Here is a 24,622-nt window from a genome sequence, read left to right on the forward strand (position 1 = left end):
ACTGGCAGGTGTACACACCGGTCAGGCAGGTGTACACACCAGTACTGGCAGATGTACACACCAGTACTGGCAGGTGTACACACCGGTCAGGCAGGTGTACACACCAGTACTGGCAGATGTACACACCGGTCAGGCAGGTGTACACACCAGTACTGGCAGATGTACACACCAGTACTGGCAGGTGTACACACCGGTCAGGCAGGTGTACACACCAGTACTGGCAGATGTACACACCAGTACTGGCAGGTGTACACACCGGTCAGGCAGGTGTACACACCAGTACTGGCAGGTGTACACACCGGTCAGGCAGGTGTACACACCAGTACTGGCAGATGTACACACCGGTCAGGCAGGTGTACACACCAGTACTGGCAGCAGGTGTACACACCGGTCAGTGCAGTAGCAGTGTACACACCAGTACTGGCAGGTGTACACACCGGTCAGGCAGGTGTACACACCAGTACTGGCAGATGTACACACCGGTCAGGCAGGTGTACACACCAGTACTGGCAGATGTACACACCAGTACTGGCAGGTGTACACACCGGTCAGGCAGGTGTACACACCAGTACTGGCAGATGTACACACCAGTACTGGCAGGTGTACACACCGGTCAGGCAGGTGTACACACCAGTACTGGCAGATGTACACACCAGTACTGGCAGGTGTACACACCGGTCAGGCAGGTGTACACACCAGTACTGGCAGGTACATGTACACACAAGTACATTTCATTACCAATATAACGCCGTTATCTTTAAACACCTAAATATAAACACCCAGTATCTGAAACGCAGCTGTTGCAGGTGTTTATTCTGAGTACACAAACACACATCTTTTAATACATCATGGCAATAAAAACAATGTATCCCAGGTATTCCAAGCATAGGTATTCAAAGTAATATATTCAAAACAACATATTCAAAGCCATGTATTTAAAGCAGTGTATTCAAAGTAATGCATTCAAAACAACGTAATTTCCTTCTTTGTCGGCAAACTTTGGAGTTATTTTACGTAATTAAAAGTTGTTATTTTTGAGTAATTAAAAAAGGCTGCGAGAGCTGCGTGAATGGTATTAAAATATTCATTATATTTGATTCCTAACTCACCGGAAAAATGTAATTCCTATCTCCCAGGGAAATATAATTCCTATCTCCCAGGGAAATATAATTCCTATCTCCCAGGGAAATATAATTCCTATCTCCCAGGGAAATATAATTCCTATCTCCCAGGGAAATATAATTCCTATCTCCCAGGGAAATATAATTCCTATCTCCCAGGGAAATATAATAATAATTCCTATCTCCCAGGGAAATATAATTCCTATCTCCCAGGGAAATATAATTCCTATCTCCCAGGGAAATATAATTCCTATCTCCCAGGGAAATATAATTCCTATCTCCCAGGGAAATATAATTCCTATCTCCCAAAGGGAATATAATTCCTCTCTACCTGGCTCCCAAGGGTCAGTCTCATACCATGCTGACAGCTTGATCATTCAGATTGTTGGTGGCAGCAGGAGGCAGGCCAACCTAAACATTACTCTCGTGGAAAACACCGCTTTATATGTTTTTCCTGTTTATTTCTCTACCTTTCTTTATACACTGTACCTTGATACTGGTGAAAGGCTCTTGATCCAAGCAACTAGGGCTAAAGGCTTCTTTGACTCTACTGTTCAGTTCTTCTCAGACCTGGTGGTACCTGGGTGTTAGTCGACTGGTGTGGGTCACATCCTGGGTGTTAGTCGACTGGTGTGGGTCACATCCTGGGTGTTAGTCGACTGGTGTGGGTCACATCCTGGGTGTTAGTCGACTGGTGTGGGTCACATCCTGGGTGTTAGTCGACTGGTGTGGGTCACATCCTGGGTGTTAGTCGAATGGTGTGGGTCACATCCTGGGTGTTAGTCGACTGGTGTGGGTCACATCCTGGGTGTTAGTCGACTGGTGTGGGTCACATCCTGGGGACAAAACTAACTTAATTTGCCCGAAATGCTCTGCATAATAAGAGGCTTTCTACATAGTAGTATGTCACTTGTGTCAGCTAGGACTGTATACCTTGTACATGTACTTGTAGAAATAAAGATTATTATTATTATTATTATTATTATTATTATTATTATTATTATTATTATTATTATTATTATATTATAACCCTCCCTGTTATCCTTAGCTCAGATAAGATAACATTAAGAGTGCTCAGGGAGCCTTCAATAACATTGTTGACGTTATAAAGAAATGCTTTGACTGGGTCATCCTTGAACCCGTGTTGATGACCTTGACCTCGTGTGGTGACCCCGTGTTGATGACCTTGACCTCCAGCTGCTCCTCACCTCTTGCTTACTCAGCTGTGACCCTGACTGTCAACCCACGATTCGACAGCTGATTACATGTCATCCAGGATCGTTGCCTCTCGGGAGTGAAGCTAGCCTTGAAGCTATGGGGTAAAGCTAGACTGGGATAAAATTGGGATACGCTTCATGACCCTAAGTATCTCCCTGACGACCCCAAGCATCTCCCTGACGACCCTAAGCATGTCCCTGATAACCTGAAGCACGTCCTAGATGGCCTGCCGTCCTTGACGACCCCAAGTATGTCCATGACGACCCCAGGCATGTCTTTACCCTATAGCTTATGTTTGATGACCCGAATCATATCAGTGACGACCAGTTGACAACCTCGGAAGGACACAGAGAAGGTCTCTCGACACGTCTGTGCCTCAGCCAAGCATAAAGATCCGCTTAGGGAGTTAGCACCAAAACACTATGGGTGGACTTGAACCGGAGCAAGAAGGTAACACTGTGTGTTACCTTTTTGCGTATATATACTTGTGTATATATACTTCAGGAAGCCCTTAACATGTGCCGACAACCCTGCGTCAGTAACGTCAACTCTACGTAAGTAACGACAACCCTGCGTCAGTAACGTCAATTCTACGTAAGTAACGACAACCCTGCGTCAGTAACGTTAACTTTACGTCAGTAACGACAACCCTGCGTCAGTAACGTTAACTTTACGTAAGTAACGTCACGTCAGCAACACAATACCAAAACTCAATGAAACTAATGGTAAAAAAAAAACTACTTCATTAATCAATTCTGAGAAACACAGCGGTATAGAAAACTGTGTGTGTGTGTGTGTGTGTGTGTGTGTGTGTGTGTGTGTGTGTGTGTGTGTGTGTGTGTGTGTGTGTGTGTGTGTGTGTGTGTGTGTTTTGCGTCTATGAAATAAAAAAACACTTGATAACCAGCAATATTGTCATTTTTTTTTCAAACATCTTTTAGGAAATTAAAAAATTTTCATCAAAATTAAAATATATACTAGCATACCTTTGATGGGTTTTGAGATTTTTTCTATTCCCGGAGCCCGGCCTTGGACCAGGCTTGTCTGGTGCTTGCTTGTGACCCACTTGTCAGGGCTCTCGCTTCACACGGCGAGGGTCCGGGTTCGATTCCCGGCGAAGGGGTGCAAACATTGGACGTGTTTCCTTACACCGGTTGTCTATGTCCACCCATCATTAAAATGGGTACCTGGGTGTTAGTCGACTGGTGTGGGTCGCATCCTGGGACAAAACTGACCTAATTTACCCGAAATGCTCAGCATAACAAGGGGCTTTCTATATAGTAGTATGTTATTGATGTCAGCTAGGACTGTATACCTTGTACATGTACTTGTAGTAAATAAATATATATTATTCCTAAGCCCAGCCTGTCCGCGTCTTCCTGGCCTCAGGGTTAACGGACTCTCTGTCCTTCGACGTCACGGCGCATGCCCAGGGCGCACGGGAGTCCGTGACGTCATGGCTGGCAATAGAGGCTGTATATAAATGGTATTTGAATTACTGAAGAATGAGACAGTTATGCAACATATGGGAATCTTTACTGAGGACACGTGCGCCACAGCGGCTTCATCAGTCCAGTTACAGAAGTGTCTTATTCTTCAACTTGTCGGTGTTCTAAACTATTTATTACATTTTAATTACTATTACACGTGTATCACTACTGACCCACTGGCCCACATATTCATCACAGCCTGGTTGATCCGGCACGTTTCATTTTTTTCCTGGTCTCTCCGACAAGTTATTAAAGACTAATAATCTAACGAATCAAATGAAAAAAACTCACTGAAAGGGTTTGACAACTCTAAGAAAACCTGAAAATATCGCGGAAAAAATAAATCTGTAGACTTACGATAGAGGACAACAGTCGTCAGACATTGTTCCTCACTATCTTGTGACGGTGTTAATGTTAAAACAAGTAAAAAACGGAATAAGAAGCAGTTAACGCTCAAACAGGTAAAAAAAAAAAAAAATAAACCGCTGAGATATAACTCAAGTTTCAGCTACAGCGGCCAATCTAGGCATTTTTTTTAAATTAAACAAAAGAGGTAGACTAGCAGTGTGCTGTTACTCTCTATGACAGTCACACAGCGGGAACAAAAGCTAGCTTAGTTTACCTGTCATATACCACCACACATGACAGGGAACAAAAGCTAGCTTAGTTTACCTGTCATATACCACCACACATGACAGGGAACAAAAGCTAGCTTAGTTTACCTGTCATATACCACCACACATGACAGGGAACAAAAGCTAGCTTAGTTTACCTGTCATATACCACCACACATGACAGGGAACAAAAGCTAGCTTAGTTTACCTGTCATATACCACCACACATGACAGGGAACAAAAGCTAGCTTAGTTTACCTGTCATATACCACCACACATGACAGGGAACAAAAGCTAGCTTAGTTTACCTGTCATATACCACCACACATGACAGGGAACAAAAGCTAGCTTAGTTTACCTGTCATATACCACCACACATGACAGGGAACAAAAGCTAACTTAGTTTACCTGTCATATACCGCCACACATGACGAGTCACATACATGAGGTAATAACATGTATGAGTGAGCTGGGAAACTTCCAGTAAGGTGATGAGGATATCGTCAAGCATTATTCCACTACGGGTTCAGCAGCTGGAGTTACTTGTTACGTGATAAAGAGTGGGAGTAGAGGTAAGTTTGCCAGTGTCTGGTACATGTAAGATAGCCAGTGTCTGGTACATGTAAGATAGCCAGTGTCTGGTACATGTAAGATAGCCAGTGTCTGGTACATGTAAGATAGCCAGTGTCTGGTACATGTAAGATAGCCAGTGCTTGCTACATGTAAGATAGCCAGTGTTGATATAAAATAGGAAGCAGTGGCAGGTGGGAACCTAAGGTTATAATTTAGAACACTCTCCACCTCTTTCACCTTGGAACAAAGGTCGACCCACCTTAGAGCCTGGGTTCCTCTCCCTCCCAAGTAAGTGTATTTAATGCGTATTGTTGAGCTCGGGAAGCTTAGCAAGACAACCAGGTCAACTTAAAGGTGATGCTACATCCCACCACTACCACCACAATCACCACTACCACAACCACCACCACCACCACCCCAGCACCACCACTACAATCACTACCACCACCACAACCACTACCACCACCACCACTACTATCACTACCACCCCAGCACCACCAATAATATCACTAATACTACCACCCCATCACCACCACTACTATCACTACCACCACCACTAATACAACTACCACCACCATCCCCATCACCACCACTACCACCCCCATCACCACCACTACTATCACTACCACCACCCCTTCAACACCACTACCATCCCCATCACCACCACAACTATCACTACCACCACCCCATCACCATCACTACCACTACTATCACTACCACCATCACCACCACTACCATCCCCATCCCATCACCACCACCACCACTATCACCACTACCACCCCATCACCACCACTACTATCACTACCACCACCCCCACTATCACCACCACCGCCCCATCACCACCACTACTATCACTACCACCACCATCACCACTACCACCATTCTCGCTACAATACATCATAAAGTTACAGGGAAGAACGCGGGGTTACAGGGCATGATAACAGAGCACCACACACACACACAAAAAAACTGAATTATCTATTAAGACTTCTACGAACGACTTAAAGTTAATTACGCAGTAGAAGCGTACTGTGCGCTACACCTGGGGGGGGGGCACCAAGCACGTAATACTACCACACCTGTGAGACAATGTACTCGCCCTGTGTACTCACCTATTTGTGGTTGCAGGGGTCGATTCACAGCTCCTGGTCCCGCCTCTTTGTTGGTCGCTACTAGGTCCATTGTCTCCCTGCTCCATGAGCTTTGTAGTATCTCTTAAAGCTATTTATGGATCCTGCCTCCACTACATCACTATCCAGATTGTTCTACTTCCTGACAACTTTATGGCTGAAAAATACTTCCTAACATCCCTGTGATTCATCTGAGTCTTCAACTTTCAGTTGTAACCCCTTGTTGCTGTGCTCCATCTCTGAAACATTCTGTCCCTATCCACCTTGTCAATTCTCCGTATTTCATATGTCGTTATCACGTCCCCTTAACTTTCCTGTCTTCCAGTGTCGTCAGATTGAGTTTCCTTAACCTCTCCTCGTAGGATATACCCCTTAGCTCCTGGACTAGTCTTGTTGCAAACCTTTGCACTTTCTCTAATTTCTTGACGTGCATGTCCAGGTGTGAGTTCCATACCGGCACTGCATACTCCAATATGGGCCTGACGTACACGGTGTACAGAATCTTGAACGATTCCTTGCTAAGGTGTATGTGTGTATGTACTCACCTATTTGTGGTTGCAGGAGTCGAGTCATAGTTCCTGGCCCCGCCTCTCCACTGATCGCTACTAGGTCCTCTCTCTCCTTGCTTCACGAGCTTTATCAAACTTCGTCTTAAAACTATGTATGGTTCCTGCCTCCACTACATCACTGTCCAGACTATTCCACTTCCTGACAACTCTATGACTGAAGAAATACTGTGTGTGTGTGTGTGTGTGTGTGTGTGTACTCACCTAGTCCTAGTTGTAGAGGTCGATTCACAGCTCCTGGCGTGTGTGGGTGTGTCTTTACAGTGTAAACTTGATGACAATACGGAAGAGGAGGTAAGTCATAAGGTTATAGTGAGAAGAAAGAAGAGGAGAAAGAGACGACAAATAAGCAAATAGGAAGAAGTCGGGTGGCTTCCGGACGAGTCGGGTGGCCACTAGTCGCGTCGGGTAGTCAACTACCTCGGTACGAAAACTGAGACAAGTTTCAATAGCTATTACTGGGACAACGTTTCGCTCTGTACAGCATAATGTAGTGAGTGAGCAGAATTACTGACAACATTTTAGGAAAAAGGACACAAGTGCAACTAATGCGATATTTTATTGTGGCAACGTTTCGCTCTCCAAGAGCTCTGTCAAGCTGTTACCGTAACGGCTACATGATACAAGGTATACAGACTCACGAAATCGTAATAACACGATTGCAAATAAACCATACCACGGACGGGGATAGAACCCGCGATCAGAGTCTCACAAAACTCCACACCCTCACTGGGCCAGCTAGCCATAATAAGATTCTTCCAACTAGGTATATTTATACACCATAGGAAGGTTAACATAGGCACCAATGTGACCACAAATGTAAATTTTTACAGACGAATCTCCAGCTAGCGTGGCCGTGACAAACTCTAGCTCAAGTCCCCTCAAAGCCGTTAACATGACTCACCCACGGGCGGGTTCTATCCCCGCCCGTGGTATGGTTTATTTGCAATCGTGTCATTACGATTTCGTTAACGGCTTTGAGGGGACTTGAGCTAGAGTTCGTCACGGCCACGCTAGCTGGAGATTCGTCTGTAAAAACTTACATTTGTGGTCACAGTGGTGCCTGTGCTAACCTTCCTATGGTATATAAATGTACCTAGTTGAATGAATCTTATGGCTAGCTGACCCGGTGGCTAACGCGACGGTCTGGAGTTTTGAGACTCTGTGATCGCGGATTCTAACCCCGCCCGTGGTATGGTTTGTTTATAAGGTATACAGGCTTAGCTGACATTAATGACATGATGAAAATTAGACACATATGCAACATCTGGGTAATTTTATTGTAGACCAGTGGCTTTATCAATACAAGTGGCTTTATCAATGCAGTGGCTTTATCAATACAAGTGGCTTTATCAATGCAGTGGCTTTATCAATACAAATTCAAGGACATAATCGGAAGACAGTAGAACCATATACAAAAGATGAGGTAATCAGTCCCTCAGCCTTGGAGCTGCTGAAGATCACCGTAGGTTTAAAAAATCTTAAGCGCAGGCATAAAGATTGGCACTTATATACCGACGTCAGTGGAGCGAGGGACGTACAGCAGACGAAGACATTGTCATTGGTAGTCGGGATTCCCTAGCGGAAGTAGGTCATACCCGAGGAACAGGTCAGCAGTAGTTAAGAAGGTTGTGGAGATGTCCTCAGTGATATACTATACAGAAAGCCATTTGTTATGTAGAGCATTTTGGGCAAATTGGGTCAATTTTGTCCCTAGGATGCGACCCACACCACTCAACTAACACCCATGTAAAGTAAAAGGACACAAGTGCAACTAATGTGACACTTTATTGTGGCAACGTTTCGCTCTCCAGGAGCTTTATCAAGCTGTAACGTTGCCACATTAGTTGAACTTGTGTCCTTTTACTTGACATGTTGTCGGTAATTCTACCAACATTATTACAACTAACACCCAGGTACCTATTTTACTGATAGGTGAACATGGATTGCAGGGGTCCTAAGGAAACACGTCCTAACGTTTCCACCCGTACCGGGGATCAAACCACGGACCTCAGTGTGTGAGCTGAGTGCGCTAGCAATCGATGGTCGTCAATCTCTGAGACAAGTCATGACTTGATAAAGCTCCACACTGAGCGAAACTTGTCCCAGTAAACATTTAGTTTTACGGCTTTATATAAAAACAAAAGAAAGAGCACTATAGCAGGCCTACTAGCCCAAGCTAGTTAGGTTCAACTCACTCATAAAAACATAAGACAGGAAGAACACTGCAGCTGGACTATTCCCCATACTAGGCAGGTCTTTCTCAAACCCACTAACAAAAACTTTTGCCCAACCTATTGTGAATAAATGGTTTACAAAAACCGACAAGTTGATAAATGAGAGACTTTTGCAACATTTGGGTATCTTTCTTCTAGAAACGTTTCGCCACACAGTGGCTTTTTCAGTCCACTGGAAAAAAAAAGGTGGAAGATGAAGAGTTTGAGGTAATCAGTCCCTCAGGCTTAGAGTCGATGCGTTCAATCCATCAATCTTGACAAAAGTGCAACATATTCGCGGAGACAGAGCTTCTGTACTGATGACAGATGAAGTGGAGCAGTTGTAGCCGGTGTCACCAGCGAACAAAGCCACTAGTCGGTCTACAAAACCGACAAGTTGATAAATGAGACACCTGTCGCTTTTGTAAACCATTTATGCACACAGTGTCAGACACAGCAACATCTTGGGATCTAGAGACACTTGTCTAATCTATAGACAAACCTACTTTCACTAGTGGCTTTCTGATAAATGGTTTTGAAAACCGACAGCTTGACACTGCACTGCAACATCATGGGATCTTGATACAATGAATTCTTCAACGCTTGTCCATCCTTTGTACGAAGACCTACTGACTGGTAGGTGGGTAAGACGCATAGGCAACAGTTAGGCAACTTTATTCCGAAACGTTTCGCCTACACAGTAGGCTTCTTCAGTCGAATACAGAAAGTAGGCAGGAACAGTAGAGATGTGAAGACGATATTCACAAGACCTACTGACGCTAGTGGATGGTTCCACTGTGATCTCGCCTCCTCCTGCTTCAACTTACCCGACAGTATATAAGCCACTTTTCCCAACATTTGCTGTACTTTCTACAAGACTGATGGACTGAACACATCGATTCCAGGCTGAGGGACTGATTACCTTAAACTCCTCCTCTCCTTACACCTTTCTGCTTTTGTATTGGACTGATGAAGCCAGTGTGTGGCGAAACGTTCCCTCAATAAAGATACCCATGTGTTGCACAGGTGTCTAATTTATCAACTTGCCGGTTCTCTGAACCATTTACCTACTGAACATCAAAATGGTATACAATACCGACAGGTTGTTAGATAAGACACATATGCAACAGTTAGACAACTTTATTCCGAAACGTTTCGCCTACACAGTAGGCTTCTTCAGTCGAATACAGAAAGTAGGCAGGAACAGTAGAGATGTGAAGACGATGTAATCAGTCCATCACCCTTAAAGTCGTAGAATTTGAGGTTGTCAGTCCCTCGGCCTGGAGAAGTTCAGTTCCATAGTCAGGAACTATGGACTATGGAACTGAACTTCTCCAGGCCGAGGGACTGACAACCTCAAATTCTACGACTTTAAGGGTGATGGACTGATTACATCGTCTTCACATCTCTACTGTTCCTGCCTACTTTCTGTATTCGACTGAAGAAGCCTACTGTGTAGGCGAAACGTTTCGGAATAAAGTTGTCTAACTGTTGCATATGTGTCTTATCTAACACATTTACCTACTGCTTTGTATGAGCCAGTAGGCCTGCTGCAGTGTTCCTCCATTCTTATGTTCTTATATTCTGTTGGTTGGCAAGACTCCCTCCATCTTCCTGAACGTCTTATAAAGTCCGCAGCAGTCAACAACCGGCTGGCTTACACACCCAAACATTCCTCCCTCTCAGCACACGAACCTGTTCCTCTTAGTCTCAAAAATTCGCAAGAGTTGTAATTTTTTTTTTCTAAGAGGACGTATCCGAAACACTTAGCAAGTGGATAAAATGTCGTGGGAACTGGAAGCATAGACTATAGTGCAGTAAGATTTAATGTTGGGTAAAAGGACACAAGCGCAACTAATGCGACATATTATAGAGGCAACGTTTCGCTCTCCAAGAGCTTTGTCAAGCCCCTTACAAACAATGTGATGAATGCAGGGACCTAGAGGGGTATATGTTGGTACAGAGTGAGGTGTCCTTGTATTGTCTGTAACGGCTTGACAAAGCTCCTGGAGAGCGAAACGTTGCCACAATAAAATGTCGCATTAGTTGCATTTATGTCCTTTTACCTAACATATTGTCGATAATTCTACCAACATTATTACAGTAAGATTTAATACTTATCCCGGCCTTAAGGAAAGGGTTTTAAACGTGGGAATCTTCACGCATGAGAGAAGGGGTCAGTGATCACGTCTTGTCTGTATCTCAGACCAGTGTTAATAAACACACTGGACCACAGTACCCGAGACCAAGGTTAATAAACACACTGGACCACAGTACCCGAGACCAAGGTTAATAAACACACTGGACCACAATAACACAGTACCTACCTTTTCACACACGACTTGAGTGACCTGAATATATAATGAGTCCCACCTGCAGGCTATCAATCAGAGCCAACACAGTGAACTATAACCTCAATCACTAACCACACACACGCACTAAACCCGTCTCGGGGTGACCTTGAGCCAAGGACACAATTATCTAAACATTGAAACATACTATAAGATACAGTGGAAAAAACACTATGTACATTTATGGGATTTAATGAAGGAAATGTATCGTCAACAGTAGCTTCTTCAGTCCTAAACAGATGTTTCTGTGATTAAGACATGCGCAACTGTTTCTGTGATTAAGACATGTGCAACTGTTTCTGTGATTAAGACATGCGCAACTGTTTCTGTGATTAAGACATGCGCAACTGTTTCTGTAATTAAGACATGCGCAACTGTTTCTGTAATTAAGACATGCGCAACTGTTTCTGTAATTAAGACATGCGCAACTGTTTCTGTAATTAAGACATGCGCAACTGTTTCTGTAATTAAGACATGTGCAACTGTTTCTGTAATTAAGACATGCGCAACTGTTTTGGAATTAAGACATGTGCAACAATTGGGTATCTTTACTGTTGAACATATGCGTCTTGATCATCTTGTCGGTATTTATACCATTATCACTATAGATGTCTCTGTATTAGGACTGAAGAAGCCACTTGTAGTGAGATTTTTCTTTAATGTCATAAGAATATAAGAAAGGAGGAACACTGTAGCCTGCCTACTGGCCTATACTAAGCAAGTTTTTCTCAAACTCAAACTCAAGTTTGTTCCACATATTTACGGTATCAGTACATCCTGTACAACCTTATACCAGGTTCTTAATGAGTCACTGACCACCTGGTAACATTATGACCAGCCTCCAGATTTTTCCTTACGAATTAAGCAACGACTCAAACCACGGAACAGGTGGGATTTAAACCCATGGCGAGTTAGCCATAAAACTCCAACAACTCTTTAAATTTGGTTTCTCGCTGCAAACAAAGCACACCTGACAACACAAATAGATGAAAAATACTTAAATACATCCTGGGGTTAATATCTAAGATCTAAATCTATAGTTGTGTGTATATTAATTGGCACAGTAATGAGATAAGACATTATTTTTAGAAAATTAACATTTATTTAAAAAATACACTGCAATGATATGACAAATAATTGATTTAATAGGAGATATGACCATTCTTTGCTTTTATAAGCAGTGCTACACGCTGCGGCATAGAATTAACTGACGTTGAACACATTTTTGCAAGTTTGTCATAGTGGCACCAGGTCCTAATAACAGCATTTAGCTTCTCCATAGTTGAACAATCCTGTTTCGTGATCCTGCGTTTGGTTATTACCCAATGATTCTCAATTGGATTGAAGTCAGGAGAGTTTCCAGACCAATTTAGAACGCTGAACCCTCTCTTCGAAGAATGTCAGCATTTGTCTGGAAGTGTGGCATGGAGTAAGATCCTGCCGGAAAATACCTTCTCCATCAGGAAAATCTCCATCCACAATGGGAAGCAAGTGAATTGCCAGGATCGCCTTGTATTTGTCAGTGTTCATCGTTCCCTTCAACAATAACAAGCCGTCCAGCGCCTTTAGCAGTAAAACTTTTTAAGTGAATGTTCTGGCGCTTGTTGAATGTGTTCACTCCGAAGAGTTTCTCTGCTCCATCTCACTATCACTAATATGTACCCACGCACTTCAAAATGCTCATCTGAAAATATAACTTTTCTCCATTCATCTGTCGTCCATCCCTTATGATCGAGTTCCCACCGCTGCCGTTTTTTCTTCAACAAAGCAGCAGTCAATAACTGTTTCTTTACCGTCTTTCTGGCAGTTCTGCCAACTTCAAGGAGCCTTCGTCAACAGTTGAAGAAGCAACATTTACGTCAGCTCCTTCACACCGTGAGGTGTTGTCTTGAGTTTTCTTCCACATCTTCCACGATGCAGCGCTCCACAATCACCAGTGTTGTCAACTCTCTTCAGAATCCGACCAACAGAGGACTTTGGTACGCTCAAATTTTCGGTGATCTGTCTGATACTTAAATCATGATTTCTAAGAGCTACAATACTTGCACGCTTCCTAGGTGTAACATCCATCATGAATTTCAACAGTAATCATGAACTGAAGGGGATAATTTGGCAAAAACGACATTCATTCATAGAGCATGCTTGCAGGAATAGCCATGCAGAACAACAGCTGTTGTAGCACTGACGAGAGTTACAGGGTAACACCACAGCTGGATGGTTGCCAGAAGTAGGTAGCAAACTCTCCTGAAAAGAAAAGAGCCCAAACTACATTATTCAAGCAGGAGACCAAGGTATATTATGAGGTAATTACAAAATTTGCTTCTTTCCCAATTAATTTGCAGACAATCGTAAATACTATTAAAATCTATAAAGATATACAGCCCAGGCACAGTGGTCACCACCACCATCCTTGACGCAGTGTGGTCAACAGCAGGGCGCGGCCTCCATGGTAGCAACGGTGTGTTGTTAGACTCAGCGGGCTGCCTGCGTCGCGACATGTGCAACAGTTGGGTGTCTTTATTGTTGAAAAGTTTTTCCTACACAGTAGGCTTCTTCAGTCAAATAAAGAGTCAACAGGAGAAGCAGCGAAGTAAAGATGATGTAATCAGTTCATCAACCTTGGAGAAAATAGTATCTGAGGTGGTCATACCGATCACCTAAAATGGTGAGTAAATGAAAAAATGAGTGAAATACTACCCTGTAGATACTCATTTTCGCCACAGATGAGTCAAGAGTGAATTAGTGAAAAGATGAGCGAGATACAGAATTATGTGAATACACGCTTCTCTTGAATTAATATATGAAAATCTGAGAGAGAATATTCTTCGCCTGAGGGAATGATTCATGAGGGTACTCACCCCTTCCCCTCAGCAATGAGTCGTCCATGAATAAATAAAAGATTTACTGAGAATGGTACTCACCTCCCTCACCAATGAGTCTGATCTGCACCAAGCTGGGGTCCTCTGAGTGTTCCTCCAGTACAGTGTCATCTGTCACTGTCAACTCCTGTAATAAGAACAAAAGAATGGAGGAACACTGCAGCAGGCCTACTGGCCCATATTAAGGCAGGGCTTTCTCAAACCCAAACCCAATAACAAAAATATGTATATAAACATTATCTCTCAGTCCACAGCAGGATTCGAGCCTGCAAACTCGGCATCAGATTACACAGTACTTTATCCACCTAGCCAGACTCCAGCGTCCTGCTGTGAACTGCGAGATAATGTTATATATATATATATATATTACTGTTGCTACACTCACACACACACACACACACACACCTGTGTACACCATACTACATTTTTTTTAATATATGGTTTAGAAAACTGACAACTTAATAAATGGGACACTTGTCCAACATTTAGGTATCTTTATTCTACCACCGTTCTCTGTATAGATGGTAAAATTAACACAAATGCAATATAATAAGATCCTTTATTGACTACGTTTCGTCCACACAGTGGGCTTCATAAAGTCACAAACAGATCTACCTGTACCGGACTGAAGAAGCCACTGGATAGCGAAACGTTTCCAGAATAAGGAGACCTAAATGTTGCACAAGTATTACCACCACACTACATCTTCACTGTGTGATCCTTCCTCACTAATATTATCACTGTTACAACTCACTAACGATGATTTTAATACTGGCATCATAAAACACTAAGGCAATACAAGGAAACCCCATTTTTTCCTGAATCTGTATTTTTTGTCATAATCAGTTTTCAGCTGAATTTCAGTCTATTAGTTGAAAAGTCCCTGACCTTTCTACGTAAGTGGTCCCTGACCTTTCTACATAAGTGGTCCCTGACCTTTCTACGTAAGTGGTCCCTGACCTTTCTACATAAGTGGTCCCTGACCTTTCTACGTAAGTGGTCCCTGACCTTTCTACATAAGTGGTCCCTGACCTTTCTACATAAGTGGTCCCTGACCTTTCTACGTAAGTGGTCCCTGACCTTTCTACGTAAGTGGTCCCTGACCTTTCTACATAAGTGGTCCCTGACCTTTCTACATAAGTGGTCCCTGACCTTTCTACATAAGTGGTCCCTGACCTTTCTACATAAGTGGTCCCTGACCTTTCTACATAAGTGGTCCCTGACCATTCTACATAAGTGGTCCCTGACCATTCTACATAAGTGGTCCCTGACCTTTCTACATAAGTGGTCCCTGACCTTTCTACATAAGTGGTCCCTGACCATTCTACATAAGTGGTCCCTGACCATTCTACATAAGTGGTCCCTGACCTTTCTACATAAGTGGTCCCTGACCTTTCTACATAAGTGGTCCCTGACCTTTCTACATAAGTGGTCCCTGACCTTTCTACATAAGTGGTCCTTGACCATTCTACATAAGTGGTCCCTGACCTTTCTACATAAGTGGTCCCTGACCATTCTACATAAGTGGTCCCTGACCTTTCTACATAAGTGGTCCCTGACCTTTCTACGTAAGTGGTCCCTGACCTTTCTACGTAAGTGGTCCCTGACCTTTCTACATAAGTGGTCCCTGACCTTTCTACATAAGTGGTCCCTGACCTTTCTACGTAAGTGGTCCCTGACCTTTCTACGTAAGTGGTCCCTGACCTTTCTACATAAGTGGTCCCTGACCTTTCTACATAAGTGGTCCCTGACCTTTCTACGTAAGTGGTCCCTGACCTTTCTACATAAGTGGTCCCTGACCTTTCTACATAAGTGGTCCCTGACCATTCTACATAAGTGGTCCCTGACCATTCTACATAAGTGGTCCCTGACCTTTCTACATAAGTGGTCCCTGACCTTTCTACATAAGTGGTCCCTGACCATTCTACATAAGTGGTCCCTGACCATTCTACATAAGTGGTCCCTGACTTTCTACATAAGTGGTCCCTGACCTTTCTACATAAGTGGTCCCTGACCATTCTACATAAGTGGTCCCTGACCATTCTACATAAGTGGTCCCTGACCATTCTACACAAGTGCGAGTTATCTCTGTATTAATAACAAACGTAAACCAAAATAACAAAATCAAAATCAACGCCTCTCTTCCAGACTAAATAATTTCATTAATAATCATAATTTTTAATAACTAAAAAATTAATGTAAAAGTGTAGCTATAATTGATCTCTACTCTCTATTTACAGTTAATGAGATTTACTATTAAAAATGCTAAATTGCACTAGAAAATAGGTCATAATAAATATAGAGAAATATACTTCAGTCACATATGAATTAATGTTACGATTGGATAAGCTTATAACAAAGATTCTTATGTGTTTTTAAGGGTGCAGCTTAGTAACAACGAACATTAACATCAAGTTCCATGTTTGTGGCAGCTTGTGCAAATATTCATCAATAAGTCTTGACCGAAGTTTTGACTTAAGACTTTTAGTCCTTGAAAAAGTTTGTTTACAAAATGCAAGTGCTGCCAAAGACTGGAAGCACATCTGCCACAAAGTTCTTTGGGTTTACAAATATGTCAGGAAGACCTGAGTAAATGTTGAACACTGCTTTTATTGGTAGTTTCTGAGAGTATTACAGGCTGCTAAATTAATGAGCTTCATCTGAAGTATGAAGAAGAAGAAGAAGAAGAAGAAGAAGAAGAAGAAGAAGAAGAAAGAAAAGGCAGAAAAAAAAGAAAAAAGAAGCAGAAAGAAGAAAAAGTGGAAAGAGAAAGAAGACAAGCAGCAACAGAAGACAAACAGCAGCAGAAGAGGAAGAAGACAAACAGCAGCAACAAGAGAAGACGACGACGACAAGCAGCAGCAGCAGCAGCAGCAGCAGCAGCAGCAGCAGCAGCGGCAGCAGCGGCAGCAGCAGCAGCAGCAGCAGCAGCGGCAGCAGCGGCAGCAGCAGCAGCAGCAGCAGCAGCAGCGGCAGCAGCAGCATCAGCATCAGCATCAGCATCAGCAGCAGCAGCAGCAGCAGCAGAGACGCAACATGTACGTAACTTACTCTGGTAGCATCATTGTAGCCCACGATGACTGCCGTGTACCACTGAGTGGTACCTTCAGCACGGTAAACTTGTACTCTGAATCCCACCAGGACGGAGGGCGTGGAGAGGAGAATCCTCTGTCCATCCTGCTCGCCCACCCACGCCCGCAGCGCCTCCAGACACTCCTCCCCGCCCACGCCCGCGCAGTCACCCTCCTGTACAAACAGAATTTACACTGTGAATACTACATCATATAAAAATGTCATTTACAAACAGTTTTCACTGTAAATACGTCATGTAAAGTAACTTTTAAACGCGTAATTTACATTGTAAATACATGTAAAATATCCTTCAGAAACAATATGTCAAATGTCATTTACAAACACACAGCTTTAACTGTAAATGCTTCATGTAAGAACGTAATATTTAAACACGTAATTTACTTTGTAAATACGACATGTAAAATATCCATCACAAACACACGATTTACATTATGTAAAAATGCTATTTCCAAACAAAATTTGCAGCGTAAAAAATAAACGTAAATTGTCATTATTAAAACATGTCACACAATGAGTTAAAAGTATCACATTTCATCATGTTTTAACCTATTTTTAACACGTGTCATTACGATTTCTTAAGTCATAATAACACTGTTATACATACATGTATAATATTATGTTTTAAGACGGTATGTATAGTTACAGTTGAACATTTCATTATCTATGATATCTTGAAACAAATGTGTAATGTATAACGAGAGGGGGTAAAGGAGGTTTTGTATGCGAGGGGCTTGGACTTCCAGCAGGCATGCGTGAGCGTGTTTGATAGGAGTGAATGGAGACAAATGGTTTTTAATACTTGACGTGCTGTTGGAGTGTGAGCAAAGTAACATTTATGAAGGGGTTCAGGGAAACCGGCAGGCCGGACTTGAGTCCTGGAGATGGGAAGTACAGTGCCTGCACTCTGAAGGAGGGGTGTTAATGTTGCAGTTTAAAAACTGTAGTGTAAAGCACCCTTCTGGCAAGACAGTGATGGAGTGAATGATGGTGAAAGTTTCTCTTTTTCGGGCCACCCTGCCTTGGTGGGAATCGGCCAGTGTGATAATAAAAAAAAAATAATAATAATACTATTCACAACATCACGGGGATACTACCTTCCTAACAGCAAGGTCTAACACTTCCTAACAACAAGATTTAGCACCCTCTAACAGTAAGCTCTAGCACTTTTCTAACAGTAAGGTCTAATATTTCCAAACTAAGTTCTAATACTTCCTAAAAGCAAGGTCTAACACTTCCTAACAGGAAGAGCCAGAGGGATCAATAAGAGAACAGAGGTGGATGACCTTTGCTGCACTGTCAACAGAGGGTTAATAATGTCTTACTGGCACACACACAACACCTCTGTAAACATTACACGTTCTCACACTACATGGTAAACATCACACGTTCTAACACTACATGGTAAACATCACACATTCTAACACTACATGGTAAACATCACACCTTCTAACACTATATGGTAAACATCACACGTTCTAACACTACATGGTAAACATCACACGTTCTAACACTACATGGTAAACATCACACGTTCTAACACTACATGGTAAACATCACACGTTCTAACACTACATGGTAAACATCACACGTTCTAACACTACATGGTAAACATCACACGTTCTAACACTACATGGTAAACATTACATGTTCTCACACTAAATGATAAGCATCACACGTTCACAACAAACAACACACTAACTAACGTTCACAACAACACACTAACTAACGTTCACAACAACACGCTAACATTCCCAACAAACAACACACTAACAAACATTCCCAACAAACAACACACTAACAAACATTCCCAACAAACAACACACTAACAAACATTCCCAACAAACAACACACTAACAAACATTCCCAACAAACAATACACTAACGTTCCCAACAATAGAGATTATACACACATGTCAATAACCCGCACATTTACAAAGTCACAGTGTGACTTTGTAAATGGTCCAAGTTGGACCGAAACGTCGTCGTAAGCGTCTCTCTCCTGTGTGCGGGTTATTGGTGTATTATCCCAGTCACGGTATTGCGCTTTTTTTTTATTATATACATCTTACAAGGAGTAAGTCACACTGATTCAACAGGGTTATCCTTGGCTAAATTCTATACACATCTCTATACAACCTCCTTCCTCCGGCACATACACAAGCACCTCTGCCGTGTGTTTCAGTGTTTTAAAGCAAGCACAACCACCTCTAACATGTGTTTTAAAGCAAGCATAACCACCTCTAACATGTGTTTTAAAACAAGCACAACCACCTCTAACACGTGTTTTAAAGAAAGCACAACCACCTCTAACACGTGTTTTAAAGCAAGCATAACCACCTCTAACACGTGTTTTAAAACAAGCACAACCACCTCTAACATGTGTTTAAAGCAAGCACAACCACCTCTAACATGTGTTTTAAAGCAAGCACAAGCATCTCTAATATGTGTTTTAAAACAAGCACAACCACCTCTAATATGTGTTTTAAAGCAAGCACAACCATCTCTAACATGTATTTTAATGTTTTAAAGCAAGCATAAACACCTCTGACGTGTTTCAGTGATTTAAAGCAAGCAGCAGGTACGGGAAGGTTCTTGCCCACCAATCTTACACACACTAACTTCCCACGACCTCAATCTATGTGACTTCCGCAACGCAGTTGTCAGGGATGACACACTCGCCAGGCTGCAGTTTATTTTCAACCTCACTCGCTGTCTGGAATATGACGAATTTTTCTGGAAGTACAGGCGTAATTCCAACGTTTTGCTCTGAGCGAAAGGTTCAGTCTAAGCCGACTGGCATTCAATTTTGAAAAGTATACGTCCTCTGCACTCAGTACTCTGGCAGTACAGGTCCTCTGCACTCAGTACTCTAGCAGTACAGGTCCTCTGCACTCAGTACTCTGGCAGTACAGGTCCTCTGCACTCAGTACTCTGGCTGTACAGGTCCTCTGCACTCAGTACTCTGGCAGTACAGGTCCTCTGCACTCAGTACTCTGGCAGTACAGGTCCTCTGCACTCAGTACTCTGGCAGTACAGTTCCTCTGCGCTCAGTACTCTGGCAGTACAGGTCCTCTGCACTCAGTACTCTGGCAGTACAGGTCCTCTGCACTCAGTACTCTGGCAGTACAGGTCCTCTGCACTCAGTACTCTGGCAGTACAGGTCCTCTGCACTCAGTACTCTGGCAGTACAGGTCCTCTGCACTCAGTACTCTGGCAGTACAGGTCCTCTGCACTCAGTACTCTGGCAGTACAGGTCCTCTGCACTCAGTACCCTGGCAGTACAGGTCCTCTGCACTCAGTACTCTGGCAGTACAAATCCTCTGCACTCAGTACTCTGGCTGTACAGGTCCTCTGCACTCAGTACTCTGGCTGTACAGGTCCCTGGCCTCAGTACTCTGGCTGTGCAGGTCCCTGGCCTCAGTACTCTGGCTGTGTAGGTCCCTGGCCTCAGTACTCTGGCTGTGCACGTCCCTGGCCTCAGTACTCTGGCTGTGCACGTCCCTGGCCTCAATACTCTGGCTGTACAGGCCCCTGGTCTCAGTGCTCTGGCTGTACAGGTCCCTGGCCTCAGTACTCTGGCTGCACAGGTCCCTGGCCTCAGTGCTCTGGCTGTACAGGTCCCTGGCCTCAGTACTCTAGATGTACAGGTCCCTGGCCTCAGTATTCTGGCTGTGGAGGTCCCTGGCCTCAGTACTCGGGCTGTACAGGTCCCTGGCCCCTGTACCCTGGCTGTACAGGTCCCTGGCCTCAGAACTCTGGCTGTACAGGTCCTTGGCCTCAGTACTCTGACTGTACAGGTCCCTGGCCTCAGTACTCTGACTGTACAGGTCCCTGGCCTCAGTACTCTGGCTGTACAGGACCCTGGCCTCAGTACTCTGGCTGTACAAGTCCCTGGCCTAAGTACTCTGATTGTACAGGTCCCTGGCCTCGGTACTCTGGTTGTACAGGTCCCTGGCCTCGATACTCTGGTTGTACAAGTCCCTGGCCTCAGTACTCTGGTTGTACAAGTCCCCGGTCTCCGTACTCTAGTTGTATAAGTCCTTGGCCTTAGTACTCTAGTTGTGTAAGTCCCTGGCCCAAGAACTCAGGTTGTACAAGTCCCTGGCCTCAGTACTCTGGTTGTACAAGTCCCTGGCCTCGGTACTCTGGTTGTACAAGTCCGTGGCCTCGGTACTCTGGTTGTACAAGTCCATGGCCTCGGTACTCTGGTTGTACAAGTCCCTGGCCTCAGTACTCTGGTTGTACAAGTCCCTGGCCTCAGTACTCTGGTTGTACAAGTCCCTGGCCTCAGTACTCTGGTTGTACAAGTCCCTGGCCTCAGTACTCTGGTTGTACAAGTCCCTGGCCTCACTACTCTGGTTGTACAAGTCCGTGGCCTCGGTACTCTGGTTGTACAAGTCCATGGCCTCGGTACTCTGGTTGTACAAGTCCCTGGCCTCAGTACTCTGGTTGTACAAGTCCCTGGCCTCAGTACTCTGGTTGTACAAGTCCCTGGCCTCAGTACTCTGGTTGTACAAGTCCCTGACCTCAGTACTCTGGTTGTACAAGTCCCTGGCCTCAGTACTCTGGTTGTACAAGTCCCTGGCCTCAGTACTCTGGTTGTACAAGTCCCTGGCCTCAGTACTCTGGTTGTACAAGTCCCTGGCCTCAGTACTCTGGTTGTACAAGTCCCTGGCCTCAGTACTCTGGTTGTACAAGTCCCTGGCCTCAGTACTCTGGTTGTACAAGTCCCTGGCCTCAGTACTCTGGTTGTACAAGTCCCTGGCCTCAGTACTCTGGTTGTACAAGTCCCTGGCCTCAGTACTCTGGTTGTACAAGTCCCTGGCCTCAGTACTCTGGTTGTACAAGTCCCTGGCCTCAATACTCTGGTTGTATAAGTCCCTGGCCTCAGTACTCTGGTTGTACAAGTCCCTGGCCTCAGTACTCTGGTTGTACAAGTCCCTGGCCTCAGTACTCTGGTTGTACAAGTCCCTGGCCTCAGTACTCTGGTTGTACAAGTCCCTGGCCTCAATACTCTGGTTGTACAAGTCCCTAGCCTCAGTACTCTGGTTGTACAAGTCCCTGGCCTCAGTACTCTGGTTGTACAAGTCCCTGGCCTCAGTACTCTGGTTGTACAAGTCCCTGGCCTCAGTACTCTGATTGTACAAGTCCCTGACCTCAGTACTCTGGTTGTACAAGATCCTGGCCTCAGTACTCTGGTTGTACAAGTCCCTGGCCTTAGTACTCTGGTTGTACAAGTCCCTGACCTCAGTACTCTGGTTGTACAAGTCCCTGGCCTCAGTACTCTGGTTGTACAAGTCCCTGGCCTCAGTACTCTGGTTGTACAAGTCTCTGGCCTCAGTACTCTGGTTGTACAAGTCCTTGGCCTCAGTACTCTGGTTGTACAAGTCCCTAACCTCAGTACTCTGGTTGTACAAGTCCCTGGCCTCAGTACTCTGATTGTACAAGTCCCTGGCCTCGGTACTCTGGTTGCATAAGTCCCTGGCCTCAGTACTCTGGTTGTACAAGTCCCTGGCCTCAATACTCTGGTTGAACAAGTCCCTGGCCTCAGTACTCTGGTTGTACAAGTCCCTGGCCTCAGTACTCTGGTTGTACAAGTCCCTGGCCTCGGTACTCTGGTTGTACAAGTCCCTGGCCTCTGTACTCTGGTTGTACAAGTCCCTGGCCTCGGTACTCTGGTTGTACAAGTCCCTGGCCTCGGTACTCTGGTTGTACAAGTCCCTGGCCTCGGTACTCTGGTTGTACAAGTCCCTGGCCTCAGTACTCTGGTTGCACAAGCCCCTGGCCTCAGTACTCTGGTTGTACAAGTCCCTGGCCTCAGTACTCTGGTTGTACAAGTCCCTGGCCTCAGTACTCTGGTTGTACAAGTCCCTGGCCTCAGTACTGTGGTTGTACAAGTCCCTAGCCTCGGTACTCTGGTTGTATAAGTCCCTGGCCTCGGTACTCTGGATGTACAAGTCCCTGGCCTCAGTACTCTGGTTGTACAAGCCCCTGGCCTCAGTACTGTGGTTGTACAAGTCCCTGGCCTCAGTACTCTGGTTGTACAAGTCCCTGGCCTCAGTACTCTGGTTGTACAAGTCCCTGGCCTCAGTACTCTGGTTGTACAAGTCCCTGGCCTCAGCACTCTGGTTGTACAAGTCCCTGGCCTCAGTACTCTGGTTGTACAAGTCCCTGGCCTCAGCACTCTGGTTGTACAAGTCCCTGGCCTCAGTACTCTGGTTGTACAAGCCCCTGGCCTCAGTACTGTGGTTGTACAAGTCCCTGGCCTCAGTACTCTGGTTGTACAAGTCCCTGGCCTCAGTACTGTGGTTGTACAAGTCCCTTGCCTCAGTACTGTGGCTGTACAAGTCCCTGGCCTCAGCACTCTGGTTGTACAAGTCCCTGGCCTCAGTACTCTGGTTGTACAAGTCCCTGGCCTCAGCACTCTGGTTGTACAAGTCCCTGGCCTCAGTACTCTGGTTGTACAAGTCCCTGGCCTCAGCACTCTGGTTGTACAAGTCCCTGGCCTCAGCACTCTGGTTGTACAAGTCCCTGGCCTCAGCACTCTGCTTGTACAAGTCCCTGGCCTCAGTACTCTGGTTGTACAAGTCCCTGGCCTCAGCACTCTGGTTGTACAAGTTCCTGGCCTCAGCACTCTGGTTGTACAAGTCCCTGGCCTCAGCACTCTGGTCGTACAAGTCCCTGGCCTCAGCACTCTGGTTGTACAAGTCCCTGGCCTCAGCACTCTGGTTGTACAAGTCCCTGGCCTCAGCACTCTGGTTGTACAAGTCCCTGGCCTCAGCACTCTGGTTGTACAAGTCCCTGGCCTCAGTACTCTGGTTGTACAAGTCCCTGGCCTCAGTACTCTGGTTGTACAAGTCCCTGGCCTCAGCACTCTGGTTGTACAAGTCCCTGGCCTCAGCACTCTGGTTGTACAAGTCCCTGGCCTCAGCACTCTGGTTGTACAAGTCCCTGGCCTCAGCACTCTGGTTGTACAAGTCCCTGGCCTCAGCACTCTGGTTGTACAAGTCCCTGGCCTCAGCACTCTGGTTGTACAAGTCCCTGGCCTCAGCACTCTGGTTGTACAAGTCCCTGGCCTCAGCACTCTGGTTGTACAAGTCCCTGGCCTCAGCACTCTGGTTGTACAAGTCCCTGGCCTCAGCACTCTGGTTGTACAAGTCCCTGGCCTCAGCACTCTGGTTGTACAAGTCCCTGGCCTCAGTACTCTGGTTGTACAAGTCCCTGGCCTCAGTACTCTGGTTGTACAAGTCCCTGGCCTCAGTACTCTGATTGTACAAGTCCCTGGCCTCAGCACTCTGGTTGTACAAGTCCCTGGCCTCAGCACTCTGGTTGTACAAGTCCCTGGCCTCAGCACTCTGGTTGTACAAGTCC

The 24,622-nt window shown here is 44.9% G+C and overlaps 1 protein-coding gene across 5 annotated transcripts in view; it reads right to left on the reverse strand.

Moving 5' to 3' along the window:
* Nucleotides 1-24,622, reverse strand: part of Kdm3 (Lysine demethylase 3) — a 1,464,865-nt gene that overhangs the window by 692,128 nt on the left and 748,115 nt on the right. For all 5 annotated transcript variants that reach the window (XM_070098742.1, XM_070098744.1, XM_070098743.1 and 2 more), the window contains 2 exons: nucleotides 17,210-17,404; nucleotides 14,201-14,285 (listed from right to left, as the gene is read on the reverse strand). In XM_070098742.1, the coding sequence (XP_069954843.1) occupies nucleotides 14,201-14,285; nucleotides 17,210-17,404 (280 nt within the window). The remainder of the gene's footprint in view (nucleotides 1-14,200; nucleotides 14,286-17,209; nucleotides 17,405-24,622) is intronic.

The sequence above is a fragment of the Cherax quadricarinatus genome, chromosome 64 (assembly GCF_038502225.1).
Source record: "Cherax quadricarinatus isolate ZL_2023a chromosome 64, ASM3850222v1, whole genome shotgun sequence".
NCBI lineage: Eukaryota > Metazoa > Arthropoda > Malacostraca > Decapoda > Parastacidae > Cherax > Cherax quadricarinatus.